Source organism: Girardinichthys multiradiatus, chromosome 23 (assembly GCF_021462225.1).
Source record: "Girardinichthys multiradiatus isolate DD_20200921_A chromosome 23, DD_fGirMul_XY1, whole genome shotgun sequence".
Lineage (NCBI taxonomy): Eukaryota > Metazoa > Chordata > Actinopteri > Cyprinodontiformes > Goodeidae > Girardinichthys > Girardinichthys multiradiatus.
The window spans coordinates 3,513,895-3,534,658 of NC_061815.1; the positions used below are offsets into that span (position 1 = coordinate 3,513,895).

At 41.4% G+C, this 20,764-nt stretch overlaps 1 protein-coding gene across 1 annotated transcript in view; it reads right to left on the reverse strand.

The window, feature by feature from the left end:
• The window catches only part of slc7a11 (solute carrier family 7 member 11), a 56,752-nt gene that overhangs the window by 34,940 nt on the left and 1,048 nt on the right, over positions 1-20,764 (reverse strand). Inside the window, exons 2-3 of the mRNA XM_047354563.1 lie at positions 13,680-13,806; positions 3,492-3,607 (exon numbers count right to left, since the gene is read on the reverse strand). Of these exons, the coding sequence (XP_047210519.1) occupies positions 3,492-3,607; positions 13,680-13,806 (243 nt within the window). The remainder of the gene's footprint in view (positions 1-3,491; positions 3,608-13,679; positions 13,807-20,764) is intronic.

The following is a 20,764-nucleotide window of genomic DNA, read 5'->3' on the forward strand; positions in this document are numbered from 1 at the left end:
GTATGCCTTTTGTTGAGAAATCTTATATCAAGCCCCAGTTCAATGTTTTTTTACCCAACATATTTCCTAGCATATTTCCCACTGTAAAAACAACTAACAACATTTTGTTGGTAAACAAGTTGGGTACCTTACACATTAAATTTCTTAAAAAGCTTACTGGTACCACAGTACAAACAAGGTAGATCCTCTTTCATTTCTTAGGTTAAGATGATCTGGTCTTTTTCAGTTTCTCTACCTGTCTCCATCTATCGTCAAGTGAACAAAGTGAAGCAACAGATTCCACTCTGTCATTATTTAATAAGCAACATTAAACGACAAAGGTAATGTGTGAAAATCAAGTACACCCTTGATGATTCCATGGCACACAGTTGAATGTGCTATTTATTAGTGGGGTCATTTCTATGAAAGCAGGAGTTTTAGGTAGTGCTGGTTTGCAAAGCTGCTTCTGAATAAACCTCAACACTTGTGGGACAATGTCTTTTGAGAGATGAGACCAAATAGAAATGTCTGGCCATAACGTACAGAACCATGTCTGGAAAACCAAACAATCACTTAAAACACCTTATGCCTAGTGTCATGCTTGCTGGTGGAAGTGTGATGATTCAGGGTTGTTTTACAGCCATAGGTGCTGACACCATGCAGCCATTCATTCTAATGATCCCCTCGATATATCAGGATCTGTATTCACAAAAGATTCTCAGAGTCCTCTCAGAGAGCTCCTATTTTAGCCTAAAAATTCTTGCCTAAGTCTCAGCTTAAGAGTGATTCAGCTAACTGCTGAGAGCGACTCTGAGCGAGGACACGACAGAAATTCCTATTTTAGTGAGGAGGTGTGTTTGGTAGGTGTGATGCTGTCTTCTAAACGCCATGATTGGTTGTTGCACAAAATAAAACAAATGTGCTCCTAGTAACCAGTGGAAAGAACCCAACCCATCACAGGATTTATTGTGGATTAAGAAATGTGTCAATCATGATGATGAAACTTAGTAAATTTAAATTAATTGTCCAACAGCATCAACGTGTTTGAACCTTATTTTCATGCTTATCGTTATTTTCATTTGCGTATTATTACGTTTACTCACCATGCTGGTCATTTTCCTACTTTATCTGTTTAATATTAATGTGGACACTCACCTGTCAGCATTTTGCCGTGATTACCTTCTTGTGTAAAGAGGTCTAATTTGGTAAAGCAACCAAAACAAAACAGAGAAATGAAGGTGGGGAAAACCAAACTGGACAGAGAAGCAGAACCTGCTGGTGGAGGAGAAGAGAGGAGTGTTGAAATGTAGATTTGGTTCCAATTGTACTCTTGTCTAGAGTGTGAACTTATGTATATATCATTTTTTTCAACTTTTTGCAATTTTTCTGCAAAGTGTTTTTTAAAGCATTTTACAGTGTGTTAATCATTTATATTATTCTGTACTATATTGTGGTAAATTAGTATTACTCTTTATTCAAGGTAATTCATTATTGTTTCCAGTATTTATATATTTTCCTAACACGACCTTACTAAAGGCGTACCTTTACCCTGTCCTGTAGCTGAAACTAATTTCACCCAAGGGAGATGATCACCCTAGGCACTCTCTTGAGGCCTAAGGCCTTCTTGAATCCCTTTTATTATACCAAGGTAAAATTCTAAGAAGTATCTTAGAATTACTAGGAGCTACTTTTAGTCTTAGGATTCTTTGTGAGTACGAGTATTCTAGAATAAAATGTGAGACCTTTTGCCTAATTAAACTGGATCATACAATGCTGATCAAAGATGATCAATTGGGCTTAAATGTGACTTACATTTTGTCAACCTTAGGTGACACTAAGGCTGCCCTGCAAACATCTAGGTACCTACAGCCCAGTTTTCTTTGAGAACACAGCAATCATAAAATTCCTATTCAAGAAGTGGTGACAAACAAACAGCAGATAAAAACACTGTGCGACAACCAGAAGACAAAAACAGCACTGAGGCTTGTTTTTAAGTAATTCAGTGTGGTGATATCTGCTGTGTGTCACATTTGGATTAATTAATCCTTATGAACCAGAAGGATAGAAAAAGTATGTTCAAATTCTGATGAAAAGTCACTTAATTATTTCTTTTCTCTTCTTTTCAGTTCTGCCTTATCCAAGAGTAGACATTTAACAAACCAGCCCCCAATGAGGCTGAGTGCATGCTTATGTGGTCCATGTGATGCTGATGACGATGTGAGGATCTTCTTTTGCAGATTAGTATCTGGAGACCTTCAGAGAGCTGTGCAGAAACAACTGCCTGCATCCACTGAAGAACTAAGGCAACACCCAAGCATTGTGAGGCCAAATTATTCACAACAATATGAGAATGGCGAAGTCCAATAGAAAACAGTACAAGTTAAATGTGGTTCTACATACATCTGGAACATGAGGTATACTTCAATCTTCACACATAGTACTTCAGTTTCTGCGTTGTCTTTGTGTCATATAAATAACAACAATGTGGAATCTGTGGGTTTTTGTAAACTTCAGGTTTAAAATCATTTTAGAACCCTCTAAAGAACAGATAATTTTTGTGATGTCCTAATCAATAAAATATTATGCTTGAAACTGTTTTTTGTTTTCTTTTGCCATCTCTGTTTTTATTGCCGAAAAAGTTTGAATTAAAAGTTTAAAGGAAGCAACAATATAGAGACATTCAAGCATTGATTTGATAAAATTGGATATTGTGTTTTACTTTTCATCCATTTAAAATACTTTAAAGATATATGCCCACATAGCACTAAGAGGATCCTTCAATTAATCAGTTAATCCATGCATGGGATGATTGTCTGCTTTAAGCCTAAAGGCAGTTGTGCTAACAACTGCAGGAACACTGCAGGCAACATTGTGTAGTAGTAGTAGTAGAAGAAGAACAATGAAAATATGTCTTGCTTCCATATGAAATACAGCTGATGCACTAGTTTACCATAATGTGCTATGCATGTTGACAGCTGATGTTCTGTTTTTTCTTTGTTTGAAAATGTGACTAAACAGGCTTAAATCTGGGTAAATTTCCTCCAAAAATGAACTTTCTCCAAGCCTAAACTTGTTAACTAATCTTGTTTCACACAATGAACAGTTAAGTACATTTAACAGAAATGTGCAAGAATGGTCAAATGAAGTCAAATAAAATATGTCAAGCTGGATTTTAATTTTGCTTTGCTATCTGGCCTTTATGAATGACTTACTGACTTCTCACAAATTTGCAATGGTGGGTGTGGGATTTATAGGCAATATACTAAGGGCTTAACTGCTTAGGCTACATCCAGTCTAATTGTGGATGGAAAATTTAGATCTAGTTTATATGAAGGCTACATTTAGTCTCGAAAATTGATTTTTTTTTTGTATTGGTCAGATTATGCCACCCTTTGTGCCTCTGCATAGTCAGTGTTTACAAACTTCAGAACAGGGCAAAACAAGTTATAATGATCTCATACTAAGGCAGTGTAGGTCTTATTGGGTAATAAAGCAATAGCTGTCATATTTACTGAAGCCAATGGCCGTGGCCAGTTTGACAGCCATGGGGGGAATACTGCAGGGCATGAAGAGCGGCTCCAGGATATACTCCCCAAAGGCCAGAGAAATGACTGCCATTGCTGCAGGCCTGTAGGATACAACACATACATGTCAGATTACACTGTAATAGTGAATTAAGTATCCTAGTTTATATTTAAAACTGATAAACCCAAAAGATCTTCTACTGTCTATGTTAGGATGTTGATGAGCATAGCTGGTGTTTGGTTTGCTCTAGAGCTCTATCACTTTCACCAACTCTATGTCAGACGGTTAGTTTGCAGTTTTGTTGCTGCCCACATTCTATAACATATCATCTGACCTTCAAAGTTTAACATTTAAAATCAGAAATAAATATCTGAACTACAGAAATGTTAGTTAAATACAAGTATAAAAATCACATATCAAACACCTTTTTTTGCCTGAAACATTGAAATTTGAGAAAAACACTGATTTCTTGCAGATCTGTAGACATTAATGGGCAAAAAGCTTCTAAAATACAGTACGAAAGGGAAATAATTAGTCATATGTGTGAAGTACAGCCACATAAACAGAAACTTTAAAGTTTGTGTGGATTTCATGATGGCGACCCAGTGATCTCCATTACAACCTGACATCCCAAGCTAGTAAAATGTGTACATCTGTGGCTGTGTTGCTCTATGAAAAGAATTTCAGAATTTTCCAAATTCTGTCTTATTAAAACCACAAAGTTATGGGTAATTGTAAAGTGGAAGAAAAATGATGCATAGTTTTGAAATATGTAAAAAATGGAAATGTAAGGTTTATTTGTATTTAGCCCTCTTTACTCTTGTAACCCTAAAGTAAATCCACTAAACAAATGTCCTCAGATGTTAGTGTGGTTTGCAAAACCTGAAATAAAATCCCATATAAGCTAATTTATAAATAGCATGCACCTGTTTGTAATTTAATTTTAGTGCTGCTGGAGATAGGCACCAGCTTCCCCGCGACCCACTATGGAATAAGCGGTAGAAAATGACTGACTGACTGACTGAAAATGTTCTGTGAAGACCTCAATAGTTTGTTAGAGAACATTAGTGAAGCAAGACAATGACCCAAAAAATGCTGCCAGAGCAACACTGGATCATTTAGATCAGAGCATATTCATGGTTCAGTCAAAGTCCATCCATTCATCCACCCATTGTTTATACCCACTTATCCTTTCAGTGTCACAGTGGGGCTGGTGCCGCTTCCAGTGGTAAGTGGGCAACAGGCAGGGTACAGCCTGGACAGGTTGTCAGTCCATCAGGGCAACACAGAGACACCCAGGACAAACAACTATGCAAGCAGACACTCATATCTAAGATTTAGAGAGACCAGTAAGTCTAACAGTTATGTTTTTGACCATAGCAGGAAGCTAGAATACCCGGACACAACCCACGCATGCTAAGAGAGAACAAGCAAACTTTGTGCAGAAAGACCCCCTGCCGGGATTCAAACCCAGGACATTGTTGCTGCAAGACAACAGTGATACCAACTATACCACTCTCCAGCCCTACTTAGTCAAAGTCCAGACCTAAATTTAAATGAAAATCTGTGACAAGACCTAAAAATGATGCTCTCCATCCAGTCTGACTGGGTTTGAGCTGAATTACAAACACGAATTAACAAAAGGTCTGTCTGTACAGTCTGTTCTAAGCTGGTAGAAAGATGTCCCTGAAGACTTCCAGCAGTAATTACAGCAAAAGGTGATCCTACAAACTATTGACTTGGGACCGATAACAAATGGACATCCCACCTTTTAAAACCAAGTGTCATTTTCACTGAGTTAGACACTACTTTGTGATGCTGTATCACAGTGAATGCATTGTGCTTTTTTAACTAGGTTTAAAAAGCCAGTTTTAATTGTCATGACCTCTGCTGAACTGAGCTCAATGTAAGCCTTTTCTGTTTAGACTCTATTCTAGTGGGTTTTATGCAGCAAGTTTGTGTAAAACTGAGCTTTCTCCAACTGTTTTTTTTTTTTATAACCCCGTCTCCACTGAGTGAAGTGCGTGCTACTGCAGTACGGAGCTCCTGAGTCTGGCTGCTTCCACAGACTGATCGTACGGCTCAACCGTACATCCCTGTTCATTTTCCACAGCAGCCAGTGAGGCGCTAAAGCTGAGAAAATCTCCCTTTGTTCTTCCTATTCCTGTTTTCATTCTCTGCCTCTGTCCCTGTTCTTTTCCCATGGTGTTCAAGCAATCCCACTTTTCAGGGGGCAGCGTTTAACTGGTCAGGCCAGGAAAACAACTAGACTGTTTATGCAGCTTTGGCTTGGCAGTGTACACATAAAGGGCTTTTTCATCCTCTCTGGACTCATCTGGGTATCTCAAAAGGTTGCAGGGCAGCAGGGCCTCAGTGTTCCTCACATAATATGCTGGGTTCATGTTATGCATTATTTGATTTGCTTTTGGATTACAAAAGCAGTGACTTCATCCCCAACAAACCACAGCCTGGCAACAATGAAAAGAATCTCTCCTTTTTTGAGTGTGTCAAAAAAAGAAAAAGTCCAAAAATGATAGAGTGGCTTTTTCTTTTCTTGAGCTTGTCACTTCACTGGGGTTTAATCGCTACTGGGCAATGTGTTGGACAAGCTTTAAAGCTATATGAGAGGGTGACACTGAAAAACGGTAAGCTGAAGAAGTTCTGGGTTTTAGAATCTTAACCAGGTATTCAGGATTTAGGATTCACAATAGAATGATAGATTTCCATTCTGCTGGGCTCCTCTTTCTACTCTTGGCTGCTGGCTGCTCCTCTGTCAGGTTATTTGTGCTTTAGCATAGTCAAACCTTAAGCTGACAATAACATGAATCTTTCAGTCATAATAAATCACAGAGCAACATGCATGGGATCTAATAGGTCAACCCCATAAATATGTTTGGCGTCCTCACTCTGCTACCTTCTCCTACCACTCTACAAAGCCTGCATTTTTTGGCTGTTATTTCAGCATTATGCTTTCTCTCTTTTTCTCGTCCAAGAAGCCATACTTGGCCTGGCTCTGTGTTTAGCGGTGACACATTCCTGGAGGGGGGCATCGTCTGGGCTGCTGCTGTCAACAACTTAATGTTCTCTTTGTATAGATGACACACTTGTCTTTCAGTGTTTAACCTCCTAGAAATGACAATTGGCTGAGCTTTAACTGTAACTAACTGCATTTGCTCTCTTTAATCCTATAGCCTTGGAACTGGTTCAGAGCTCATCTGCTTAGCTTTGTTTCTCTTCCAGATGAAGCCACTAAATAAGCTACTACTGCCTTTAATGTTTTACTTTTTCTTGAACATAGAAAGTACTACTGGATCAGTGCCTCTGTGTTTTTGTATGTCTGCCCTTTCTTCTTAAACCACCCAGACGGTCATAGCAGTTGGCCGCTCAAACTGAGCCTGGTCCTGGTCCTGCTGGAGGCTTGTTCCTGCTAAAGGGGATTTTTCTTTTCTCTGTCTCTACATGCTCATCCAGGAGAAGTGAATGCTGCAAGTCAATGACTCAATGCAATCTGTTGGGTTTCTTTAGATATTTTTAAACAAACATTTAACAATGAACTGAACTTGACTGCACTGTTTGATAACGAGGGTCAAATTGGAATGCATGTACTTGATTTGGAATTTGACCATATGATTAGATTGAAATTACTTTAAGGGCCATGAGACGATATTTGTTGTTATTTGGAGAAATATAAATACACTAAATTGAAATACAGGCTTAAAATGTGGCTGTTGAAAATTCATACAACATGCTGAAATGCCAAATATTAAAATCACTAACAAGGTGATTCCGTGACTAACCTCCCAGTTTCCACCGTTTTTGTTCATGTAATTTATTTATATTTTTTTGTAAATTGTTTTTTTTTTTTACTTTAATAGTTTTTCAGTAAATACAGATTTACAGAAAATGAACACATTAAAGAGTTTATTTCAAACTTCAAATTGGGTTAGAATGCAAACTAAACATTCCAGTTTGATCGGTTGATCTAAGGGACTGGTATTTGTTACTAACTTTTATAGAATTTCTTGCAAGGGCTTTCACATGCCTGAAACAATACAGCCACAAACGTAAGTGTACATAACTAGGAATTTATGGAATTGACCAACACAAAGTAGTACATTAATTTGACGTGGAAGGAAAATTATGTTTTTACAGGTTTTTTAGAAATAAAAATTTGAAAAGTTTGGTGAACATACCTCTAGATAAAATCAAGTGTAACCTTATAAATAGAGCTTCCCTGTACGCTGTTTATTCTCAGTATAAATCCAGCTGTTCTATGAAGGACTCAGATGTTTTTTTAGAGAACATTCGGGATCATGAAGACGAAGGAACACAGCAGACAGGTTAGGGAGAAAGTTGTGGGCAGTAATCAAGCAGGGTTAAGATTAATTTAAACTTTGAAAGAATGTGACAAAACTGCAAACATGGTTGCAAACTAGACTTCTTATGGCTTTCTTCCAACATGACTTTCTTCTTGCCAACTCTTCCATAAGTGATGGATTTGTAGAGTGTGTGACTGATAGTTTTCCTGTCAGCAGATTATCCCACCTGAGCTGTGGCTCTCTGCTGCAACCCCAGAGTTATCATGGAGCTTATGGATGCTTCTTTGATTAATGTGTCGTGCTTAGCTGAAAGCAGGTGTTCTGATTGAATGAGACTTAAATTAAACTTTATGGCTTAAATGTAAAACACTATGGGTCTGATCTTCAAAGATCCCAAATAAAGGGTGCTAATTTGCGTGTACTATAAATAAATTGCATGTGCAATAAGTGGGCGTGTTGTGTGAGATTTTCAAAGATTGCTTGTGCAATGGATATCAGGTGCAAAACAGGTGCAGACCGTCCAATTTAAATGTGGAAATTGCCTGTGCTACTGGCTGGAACAAGAGGAAAAGCAAACAGTTCCTCTGCTGTGTTGGTAGAGATATGCAGGGATTGTTACGCTGCATCATTATAAATGATCCAGTTGCTGATTTTATCCTTCTGTTCCGTTCGGCCCTTGCTTTTCTGAACTGTTACATTTAGTTAACTTTTGTTGTGCTACTCATAGCAGGTTTGTACGAAGCCCGCAAAGGAACATGGGGGATTTTTTTCATTTGCGTCCCCATGCGATACCTTTGTGTTCCCTCGCAAAAGTTGTTAATCACCTTGAGAAAGCTGTGCATTTTAGGACAGCAGCACCCCTGACAAACTGCTCACAAAACAAACTGGACTGATATGGCATTGATATGGTTTATTTGTCATATACAGGTTAACACACAGTCAATGCAATGAAATGTTTAGGATAATAAGAACCATTCAACTCACTATAAAAAACAAAAGCACTAATTGTGTGCAATAAAAAATACACATTGTGCAGCAGCAATTAGTTAATAAAGTGTCACAAATGTGGTTTAGTGCAGTGTTTGTCATACCCAGCCAGTGACTGAGTTTTAGGCTTGTGTTTTTTTTTTTTTCTTGTTTTTTTTTTATACCTGGTCTGGATCTCTGTTTACCTTTAGTTCTGTGTCTTGTCTTGTTAATCGGTTTCACTCCCTCTGTCTCCCAGTAGTGTCACCCACACCTGTTCCTAGTCTTCCCTGATTATCTGGTCTCATCTCTCATCGGTTCCCCCAGCTGTTCTGTTTTGTATATATGCCTTTTTGTTTTCATTGTTCCCTGCTGGATACTCGTCATAGATGTCCTTGTCTTACCCTCATCATTGTCCTCCTTCCTGTTAATGTCTGGTGACTCTCTGTTCTGTTCTGGTCTGGTTTGGGAAATATTAAAACCTGCATTTACCTTCATTCGTCGTCTCCTGGTATCCTTCACTGCCCATTGGTTCTACCTCCAAAACCCGCTTCATGACAGTATTATTGTCCAAAGTTCAGTAGTCTAACAACTTGTGGGTCATAACTGTCTTTAAGTCTGAATTAATATCCTTTTATTTAAGGCAGATTTCAAAATAAAACTCAATAAATCTCAAAACCGGGTGTAGTATTTGTTCAATTTTTGCAGTTTTCTGGTTTGGAAACTATCCCACAAAGTATTGTGAGATAACACAAAGACTATTGCGTGGGAACGCAAGAAGTACTGTGTTGGGACGGAAAAGAAAAAAATAATCCCCCCCATGTCCTTTCGCGGGCCCCGTAGGTTTGTCATTTGCCCTGACAAGGTTATTTCTCTTATCTTGCTTGACGTAATCCGCAACAAATTGCATATCAATATTAACAATATAAAAGACAAATATTTATAAATAATTAATTTGTGTCCCTTAATCCTTTTCGGAGACTCACCGGGTTCTATTGTTTTTTTGAGAGTATGTGTTTGAAGAGTTTGTTGTTTATCATAAACAGCCACAATATTAGCAACATAAAAACAGATTAATGTAAGAGTTGGCAATCTGTATGTTATACCTTTGCTAACTTTAAAACATAGTATCACATAACTGTCCTGCAAAAAAGTTAAATCGAACATTTATCAACGTGAAAATAAATTATGTTCCAATGATTTTACTATATTTGTTTTGTTCGTTCGTTCGTCGTCTTCTGCTTATCCAGGACCGGGCGGGAGCAGCAGACTCAGCAGAGACACCCAGACGTCCCTCTCTCCAGACACCTCCTCCAGTTCCTCCAGGGGGAGCCCAAGGCGTTCCCAGGCCAGCCGAGAGACATAGTCCCTCCAGCGTGTCCTGGGCCGTCCCCTGGGCCTCCTCCCGGTGGGACGTGCCTGGAACACCTCCCGAGGAAGGCGTCCAGGAGGCATCCGGTATACATGCCTGAGCCACCTCAACTGGCTCCTCTCAATGTGGAGGAGCAGCGGCTCTACTCCGAGCCCTTCCCGGATGGCCGAGCTCCTCACCCTATCTCTAAGGGACTGCCCGGCCACCCTACGGAGGAAGCTCATTTCAGCCGCTTGTATCCGTGATCTCGTTTTTTCGGTCATCGCCCAAAGCTCATGGCCATAGGTGAGGGTAGGAACGTAGACCGATCAGTAAATTGAGAGCTTTGCTTTTCGGCTCAGCTCTCTCTTCACCACAATGGACCGGCACAGCGCCCCCATTACTGTGGCAGCCGCACCGATCCGTCTGTCGATCTCCCGCTCCATTCTTCCCTTACTCGTGAACAAGACCCCGAGATACTTAAACTCCTCCACTTGAGGCAGGAACTCCCCTCCAACCTGAAGAGGACAAGCCACCCTTTTCCGGTCGAGTGCCATGGCCTCGGACTTGGAGGAGCTGATCCTCATCCCAGCCGCTTCACACTCGGCTGCGAACCGCCACAGCGCATGCTGTAGGTCTTGGCTAGAGGGGGCCAGCAGGACCACGTCATCCGCAAAAAGAAGAGACGAAATCCACTGGTCCCCAAACCAGACCCCCTCCGGCCCTTGGCTGCGTCTAGAAATCCTGTCCATAAAAGTTACGAACAGGACCGGTGACAAAGGGCAGCCCTGCCGGAGTCCAACATGCACTGGGAACAGGTCCGACTTAGTGCCGGCAATGCGGACCAAACTCCTGCTCCTCTCGTACAGGGACCGGATGGCCCCTAATAAAGGGCCCCCGGTTCCATACTCCTGGAGCACCCCCCACAGGGCATCACAAGGGACACAGTCGAATGCCTTCTCCAGGTCCACAAAACACATGTGAACCGGTTGGGCAAACTCCCATGAACCCTCGAGCACCCTGTAGAGGGTATAGAGCTGGTCCAGTGTTCCACGGCTGGGACGAAAACCACACTGTTCCTCCTGAAGCCGAGGTTCGACTATCGGTCGGACTCTCCTCTCCAATACCCTGGCGTAGGCCTTACCAGGGAGGCTGAGGAGTGTGATCCCCCTGTATTTGGAACACACCCTTCTTATAAAGGGGGACCACCACCCCAGTCTGCCAGTCCAGAGGCACTGTCCCCGATTGCCACGCAATGTTGAAGAGGCGTGTCAGCCATGACAGCCCTACAACATCCAGAGACTTGAGGTACTCAGGGCGGATGTCATCCACCCCCAAAGCCTTGCCACCGTGGAGCTTTTTAACCACCTCGATGACTTCAGCCTGGGTGATGAAAGAGTCCAACCCCGAGTCCCCAGCCTCTGTTTCCACCATGGAATGCGTGATGGCAGGATTAAGGAGATCCTCGAAGTACTCCTTCCACCGCCCGATAATGTCCTCAGTCGAGGTCAGCAGTCTCCCGCCCCCACTATAAACAGTGTTGGCAAAGCACTGCTTCCCCCTCCTGAGGCGCCGGACGGTTTGCCAGAATCGCTTCGAGGCCAACCGGTAGTCCTTCTCCATGGCCTCACCGAACTCTTCCCAGGCCCGAGTTTTTGCCTCTGCCACAGCCCGGGCTGCAGCACGCTTGGCCTCACGGTACCCGTCAGCCGCCTCAGGAATCCCACAAGCCAACCACAGCCGATAGGACTCCTTCTTCAGCTTAACAGCATCCCTTACTGCCAGTGTCCACCACCGGGTTCTGGGATTGCCGCCACGACAGGCACCGCAGACCTTACGGCCGCAGCTATGGGCAGCAGCATCAACAATAGATGCGGAGAACATGGTCCACTCGGACTCTATGTCTCCAACATCCCCCGGGATCTGGTCAAAGGTGGGAGTTGAATACATCCCTGGCCGAGGGCTCCGCCAGGCGTTCCCAGCAGACCCTCACTAATTTGTTATGTTTAATTTCCCAATATTTTAACAATATTCAACATGTTTGATTGTTTAAATTGTTTTATGGTGACACAAAATAATTTTTAACTGCATAACCCCCGCCCATATGCATATGTTCACATTTAAACAACGTGATCAAACTGATCCAGCTCCGATTGCCCTGCAATGACATAACATTACTGTTAGTAAAGCAATGTGTTTTGTTTAGTGACTATTTTTAATATCTTTATTTTTAACAACCCAGATCTGTTGGGACATGGGCAGAAGATTGTCTCTCCCTGTCATCTGTCATTCTATGTATGCCTCTTTTTGGCCAAAGTGATAGCAGACATTTTTGCGTCCCACTTAGTGAATGTATGAATGCATGTTTGTTCATCTTGGCATGGATGGATGGACGGATGGATGGATAGATGAATGGATGGATGGATGGATATCTGGATGGATGGATGGAAAATACACAGAGGTTTGTGGTTTTAACATAAAAAAATGTGACATCTCAGGGATATCAATATTCTTTTAAAATCACACTATTGAAGGGGATGCGTGTAGTTTCAAGGACCAAGGTACATTAAGAGAAACCAAAAGATGAAGCCTGAATGAAAATGTGACATTTTACATAATTTAAAAAGATGAAAACATGCATGTTTGAAATATGTAAAAAACGTGAAATGACTTTAAAATGTCATGACTAAATTAACATGCTCATGAAAGGTTGAACATAATTACCTTTCAACAGTTACATTTCAAGTGAAGAAAATGGCATTTTTATCCTTGTTCTGAGCCAGATTAAAGTTTTACTTTGATCATTGATGCATTTGTTAATTTCAGAGTGTAGAAGACAGCAAATTAAATGAAATAAGGCTTGTATGGAACATACATCTGTATGAACAGTTGGGCTGAGTCCCATGTTGCACTGTTACCTCTACACCTACCCCCTGCCCTTGGGGGTAAGTCTTGTGGGTTAATATTTAAAAAATAAATCTAAATAAATTACATTATCAAATGTCATAGATTATATTTATGAAAACATGCCAATCTTGCTATGTTGCTACATGGCAATCAACCAAATAGAAAGATATGCTTGTTTATATTTTCTTTGCTTGTTTTTAACCATCAACCATGATGTAAAACATAACCCACTGAGACACATAGACCAATACCTTTTAGTGGTAAATGTGACAATACCGGTAATGATGGAACTGGGACTCGGCCTTTAATTGTAAATGGACTAAACTTATATAGCATTTTCTATTCATACTGATACACAAAACATCAGGGTGAAGTGCCTTGAACAGCAGCACACCAACACCTCCAGGTGAATAACTGGTATCAAACCTAGCTGCAACATGTCAATCCATTCAACTGAACTACAGTAGCCCCTCTTTGGATGACATGTTTACCTGATGTTCCCAAACTGAGTGTTAACATACTACAGGTGCAGTACACTGTTTGTCAGAACTTACTTTACACAGAGGGTCCACAACTGTAAATGGAAGAACTATTAATCAGTGCCTGAGTTCATGTGATTGATGTTATATTACCTTATTGCAATGAGGTCTATCCAAAGTCTGAAAAAAGCCATCTGAGGTCCAAATGCTTCCATTATATATGTGTAATGGCCTCCAGACTTCTTTATACAAGTCCCCAGCTCAGCATATGACAGAGCTCCTGCAATGACAAAGATAACGTTAGTTCTGGTTGTATATTAAGAAGACAGGTAGAGAAATTGTCACATTTAAAGAAAGTTAACCTATAGGCCCAGTTATAACAACAGGATATCTTTGTGGGAGGCTTTCCAGAGCTCACTAAGCTTTAGACAGGGTTGAATCTTAATTAGAGTTTGGAGCAACAGAATTAAAGACAGGGAAGAAAGGGCTGAAGTAGAGTGTTGAAGAATAATTTGCTTGGAGTTTTCATTACAGTATGAAAACTAAAGGATTTTGGCATTCAACAACACAATATAATACAGTTATGCTACAGTACACCAAAGTGCAGAAACCTGCTTCAGCACTGCAGAGCTAGAAGAACTATTACCCTGACAGAACTTTATGCTAATTGATTATCAATTGAGTGAAAGCTTCAGGAAGACTGTAAAGGTGTAGAGTATTGCACTTTTGAGGATGACTTGTGTAAAACTGTAGTTAAGGCACCACACGCTAAAGGTTTGAAAGAAACTGTGTTTATCTAAATCTAATAACATGGACGTAGCCAAAGAGACATGACTAGCTGGCTGCGCGGTTAATTTATTTCTCTTCTGCATACAGATCTGTGAAAACGTGTTGTAAAGTTGAGTTTCTGTTGGAGCAACGTGCAGAACAATGCTCGGGAGCAGCATGGTGTGTTGCAGAGCTTTATTTTATAATAATAAAAACAAGAAGGAAAACGTACGGACTGGGTAACGGACATGGACCGTGTAGAAGCCAGGGTAGATTGCAGGAGGAACCAGTGAGGAACAATGAAAACTAGGGAGTATAAATATTGAGGGAGAGAGGAGGATGGACCAGTGAACCAAGGGAGCTAATCAGAAGGGAAGAAGCAGCTGGTGGAAGAGGGACTGAAGGGAACTGAGATAGAGTGAATAATTAACACAGATGAGCAGGGAGTACAGGCAGGTAACAGAAAACATCTAAGTGGACAATGAGACTACCAAAAGAACATAAACAGGGAGGAAAGAAATCTTCAAGAAAATGCAAACTAAAACCTCTAACCTAATCCAGGGACGTAAGAAACACCTAAATGACAGAATGACTCTAAAAAGCCTGAATGAACTGAAATAAAGTAAATGTAGATTCATGGCAATGCAGAGAAAGTAAACAGAACTCAAAAACCCAAACATAGGCAGATTATCACAGAAAACGTATTTACCCCGTTACAGATTTCTTTTGGTTTGCATTTTTGTCACACTTTAATATTTTAGATCAGAGGTCACGGTTAGCGGACCAGGGTCCGCGTTCGGACCCACGTGCCGTCCAATCCGGACCCAACCTGATTTTAAACATTTATATATTACTGCATGTTGTCCAATAGTGTCTAAGTTCACTTGCGCTGCATCTCGGGGTTAATATGGTATAGCCCTGCGGAGCGTCTGGCCCAGTGCTGCACGTGATGCAAGGCTGGCAATGAGCTGCTTCAGTCAGGGCAGCTGCTACCTTAACTGCAAAGCATTTTCTCATTTACTATGTGGAGGTAAAGATTTTATTCCTGCTCGCTGCCGTGTCTGACTTTTGAAGATGTGCAATGGGCAGCTATGTAGGTCAGTGACATTCTGGTCCCCACTCCAAGCCAGCTGGTGGCGGAAATACATCACATTGTTGTATGCCAACCAACAGAAAACCACAAAGAAGAAGCTATGCGGATATTTGAATGTGGGTTGCCAAGTTACTAGCTTGGGAACTCATGCTTGCTGATAGTACAATGACTTGGTGGTGCACAGATGAGTGAGTAAAATAAGATGGCTTAATCAAAATTAGGTAATGTGGACTATGAAAATCACACATTTAAAGATGAATGGACAGAAACATACGGTCTTTTACAGCACAACAGTGTTCACTGTGAGTACAGTGGATTTTGGCTGGAGTCCATTAAGTTGTTTATTGGTTTTACAGGTCCAGGCAGTAGCTAGGCCTGGGTCTGGTTAGTGGAATTGAACCAACAAATGGGGTTAATCACAGTTAGTTCATGTTTCTGTCACGGAGTGACATTTTGGACTTTGCTTTATGGTTTCTTTTGATGGTTTATTTTGTCTAGATGTTTCTATTATGTTATTAGTTTGTTTTGCTCCCTCTACCATCTCCTTGTGTGTTTTGTCTCCCTCTAGCTCTTAGTTTCTTTTGTGGTTGCTTTCTTATTACTTTTTGTGGTATTATTAGGACGAGCAGGAAAACTGCAAGGGCCTATTGTAATCGCTCGAATTCTTATTCTTTTTTCCGGGGACTTTTGGCGGGGCAATATGGGGACTTTGCCATGCCCCAAAACTCACCAAATTTTACCCAAAATTGTCCCCCGCGTGAAATTTTCGTTCTTTAATGTCGTCGTCAGTGGGCGTGACCAAACCACTTAGCCACGCCCCCAAACGTGAGATAGGCCGAACTGTAAGGCGTAGAGATGTGAAATTTGGCACAATGCTAGAGCACCTCAAAACAAGAAAAAAAGTCTCTTGGGGGTATGCCCTAAAATGCACAGGAAGTTGGCCATTTTGGCTCAAAGGCCGATTTTTGCCCGTTTTTCACTTTTACTCACCTCGAATTTTAAAAAACTCCTCCTAGGGATTTTGAGCTATCGGGTTCATATTTGGTCTACATGCAGTTAAGGGATGGGGGATTAAAAGTGATCAAAATCGTGAGTTTTTGGCCATGTTTAGGGGGCGTGGCCGGGGCACGAACTTGGCGTTCGCGCCGAAAGTGAAAAATTGCAATAACTTTCCCAAAAAAATTCCAAATCACACCAAAGTTGGCAGCAAGGAGGACCTTCGGGTTCCCGACAATCCTATGCGGTCATATGCTGACATCATCAAAGCCACGCCCCCTCAGAACAGGAAGTCACTTTTTTCACTTGGAAAGTTGCCTCTCTGACCCTCTTGACCCAATCAACTTGATCTAACTTTGTTTGAGGCACAGTGTCTTTTCATAAAAGGGCGTGGCCGTGGCGGCGCCGCGAATTCAGACGTCACGCCATGGCCATACGTTTGCCTCTAATTTCCACATAGATCATCTCATCTGCACCACATTCAATGTGATTGATCCTTGTCCAGTCCCCCACAAAGATCTGATGACATATTCGGTGCGCGTGGCCTAATTCGTCCACAGCGCCCCCTAGAATATTTCAAAAAATCAGCCCCAACCCATGCTTTGACCGAGGATTCTGAAATTTGGTACACTTATGTATCTTCTCAGGACCTACAAAAATTTATCTTGGAGCATTGCTCTAAACCCCACAGGAAGTTGGCCATTTTGGATTGAAGTTACCATTTTGACCCTCTTTTGGACGTTTTTAGCCCGCATATCTGAGCAAACTCCTCCTACAGCTTTTGACTTAGAGATTTGAAGGGGATGCCGGGCTCCTGTGGTCGCTCAACAGCCCGAGTTGCGCTGAGGGGTGCGAGGGCCTTCAAAGCTGCTTGCAGGTTTCTAGTTATTATTCTTCCCCAAAATGAATATCCTATTTGGCGGCTTTAACATGTAGGAAAACGCGCAATATTTGGCGGGGCTATCAGTCCTGCGTGAAATTTAAGTATTTTAAGGGTTTCACGAACGTCGCAATAGAAATGGCTCAACAGCGCCCCCCTGAAATTTTCAAAAAACCCTCCGCATTGACCTTAGTTTATCGTACAGTTATGAAATTTGGAACACTTGTAGAACTCCCCAAGACTTAGCTAAAACTCTCTTGCACCCACGTCTTACAATAAAGAGGAAGTCGGCCATCTTGGATTCAAGTTTCCATTTTGACCCCATTTTTGCTATTTACAGCCTTCGTATTTGATCGAACTTCTCCTACAGATTTTGATCGATCGGCTTGAAATTTTGTCAGTTTGCTCAGAAGGGATGCGGGATCTAAAGTTATCAAAATTGTGAGTTTTTGAGCATGCTGAGGGGGCGGAGCCAGGCCTCAAAGTTTGACGACTCGCCAAAAAAATTGAAATTGTTATAGCTCTTACTAGAAAAGTTGCAGACACACAAAACATTCTGGTATTGATACACATCTGGCCCTGAACAAGATTCAATGGTCACATCCTGCCATCATCTAAGCCCCGCCCCCTGAGAACAGGAAGTACCATGTTTTACTGTGAAAGGTCCAAATTTCACACCTGTTACCTAATCAACACGAAACTGTCCCTAGTGACAGATAACAAGATGGTCTAAGTTGGTTTGGAACACAGAGACTTTAGGCAGGAGGGTGTGGCCATGGCGGCGTGGCAATGACAGACGTCACGCTATGGCCTTACGTTTGCCTGTTGTTTCCACATTTCTAAGCCGATCGCCACCAAACTCAATAGGATTGATACTGGTCCAGCCCCCTAAAGATTTCCAGTGATAAAATTGGTGGGCGTGGCGTAATTGCCCAACAGCGCCCTCTAGGAGCACTAAAACAACCAGCCCCAAGCCATGCTGTGTCCGAGGTGTATGACATTCAGTACACTTATGTAACTTCTCAGGACCTACAAAAAAGTATCTTGGACCCATTGTCCAAACCCCACAGGAAGTCGGCCATTTTGGATCAAAGCTGCCATTTTGTCTCATTTACACACGTGGAATCTGAGCGAACTCCTCCTACAGCTTTTGACTTACAGAAATCGAAATCAATCAGTATGGTCTTAAGGCACTGGGGATCAAAAGTTATCAAAAGCTTTTTGCTACATGAAAGTATGTGAGCGTGGCTAAGCCTCAAAATCTGACTTCTCGCCATGAAACACAAAACCCTTATAGTTTCTACAAAGAAAGTCACAGACACATGAAACCTTCTGGGATTGATTTACCTCTGGCCCTGAACAATATTCACTGATCAGATGCTGACATCATCGAAGCCCCGCCCCCTCCGAACAGGAAGTGTCATGTTTCACTTAGTGTGGGCCATATTTGATCTCCTTCAACTAATCAACATGAAACTGTCTCCAATGACAGATAACACGATGGTCTAACTTCATCTCCAGTACTGAAAGGTTTGGCTGGAGGGTGTGGCCGTGGCGGCGTGGCGAAATCTGATGTGACGCCATGGCGATACGTTTGCCTCTAAATTACACATGCAGGGTCCGATTTACTCCAAACTCAATATGGTTGATACTTGTCAGCCCCTAAACAGCTCTATTAGATTACATATGAATTTGGCTCAACGGCACCCCCTAAGACACTTCAAGTAATCTAGCTCCCTCATGCCTGATCGGATTCACTTCAAACTTCCTGTACATCGTTATGTATCAATGCTGGACATGTTGACACTGTCAATACATTACATCACTCTAGCCCCGCCCACTAATAAACAAATGAATGTAGCTTCCATATAGAAGGTCCGATTCACTCCAAACTTAATATGCTTGATCTTTGTCAGCCCCCAAACAGCTCTATTGGATTACATTTAAATTTGGATATATAGCGCCCCCTAGGACACTTCAAGGGCAATATCTCCCTCATACATCATCGGATCCACTTGAAATGTAGTATGCATGATCATGAGTTAATGATGGACATTTTGACACAGTCAATTGATGATGTCGTTTTAGCCCCGCCCACAAACAAACAAGTGAGTGTAGCTTCCATCTGGAAGGTCAGATTTACTCGAAATTTTGAATGCTTTTTGCCAGACTGAAACTCTGCATGACTGAAGATAATATGACATGTTGCTCAAAGTGCCACCCACTGGCGACGTGTTGAAGTGACGCGGTGTCATCGTATGTGGCGTGTAGGAGGCGATGCCAGGCTCCTGCGGTCGCTCAACAGCACGAGTTGCGCTGAGGGGTGCGAGGGCCTTCAAAGCTGCTTGCAGGTTTCTAGTTATTATTATGATTATTCATCCTTGGATTCTTAGTTAGTATCTCTGTGTTTTTAATTATGGTTAGGTATTTGTTCTTATCCCAGCTTTAGTTATTGTTTACGTTTGGTTTGTTTATTTTTGTAATTTAGATTCTTCTTGTGGGCTCTTTGTTTGTTCTTGGGTTATTGTTTTGGTTTCTATATTTTCTTGGGTTATTGTTTTGGTTTCTATATTTTCCCTCTAGTTTATCTGTGTACTTTAGTTCATAGTTATTCTAGTTCTTTATTTCCTCCTCTGATTTATTCTCTTGTTCAGTTTGTGTTTTCTGTTTATTCCTTTCACTCTTCCTCAGCCTTTGTATTTGTTTCACCTGTTCCTTCTTGTCGCACCTGTTATCAGTTCCCTTGATTACCTGCCCTTTGTCTCCCTCAGTATATTAGTTGGTTTTGTGTCATTGTGTGTTGCTGGTTCCTTGTCTGTGTTCGTCACACCTTGTTCTCGTCCATGATTATGCTTTGTTTTTTGCCACGCCTTGCCTTGGGAAACCTGCAGTGATTTTGCTACGTTTTATGACCTTGTAAATAAATCTTTGAATTTCAAAAATGATCCTGCCGAGCTCTTGTCTGCACTTTGGTCTGACCCAAAACCACAACGTGACAGTTTCAACAGTGGAGGTTATATTTCCAAACGGTGCCAGGTTGGTTTGGACAGCTTTGTTCCCTCCATCAATAAAATCATTGTTTGAAAATAGTTGTTTGGATTTCATCAGGTTGTCTTTGTCTGGTTTAATATGTGTTTGTTGATCCCACGTTTTTTGTTTCGGTTGTAACAAGTTACCTGAAAGCTGTTTACTCTAAGGGCGATTTGCTGCTCGCTCATGACATTTCTTTCACATGAGCAACAAATTCTTTAATCACAGTGTCAGCTAAGAAAGAACAGATATGCATTGTACTGAGATTTAGTGTCTCTTTCAGACTACAGAATAAACTGTGGCTTCTTCTATCATCAACATGATAAAGTTACGTGTAAAAATGTTGATTGAGGGCATAACATGCTGTTAAAAGGGGGAAGGGTCAATTCTTATAGGCAAAGAAAAACAGAAAGACGGCTCATAAATGGGTAACTGTGTTGCCTGAGAAATAAGTCCTGCTAATAAAAGTGC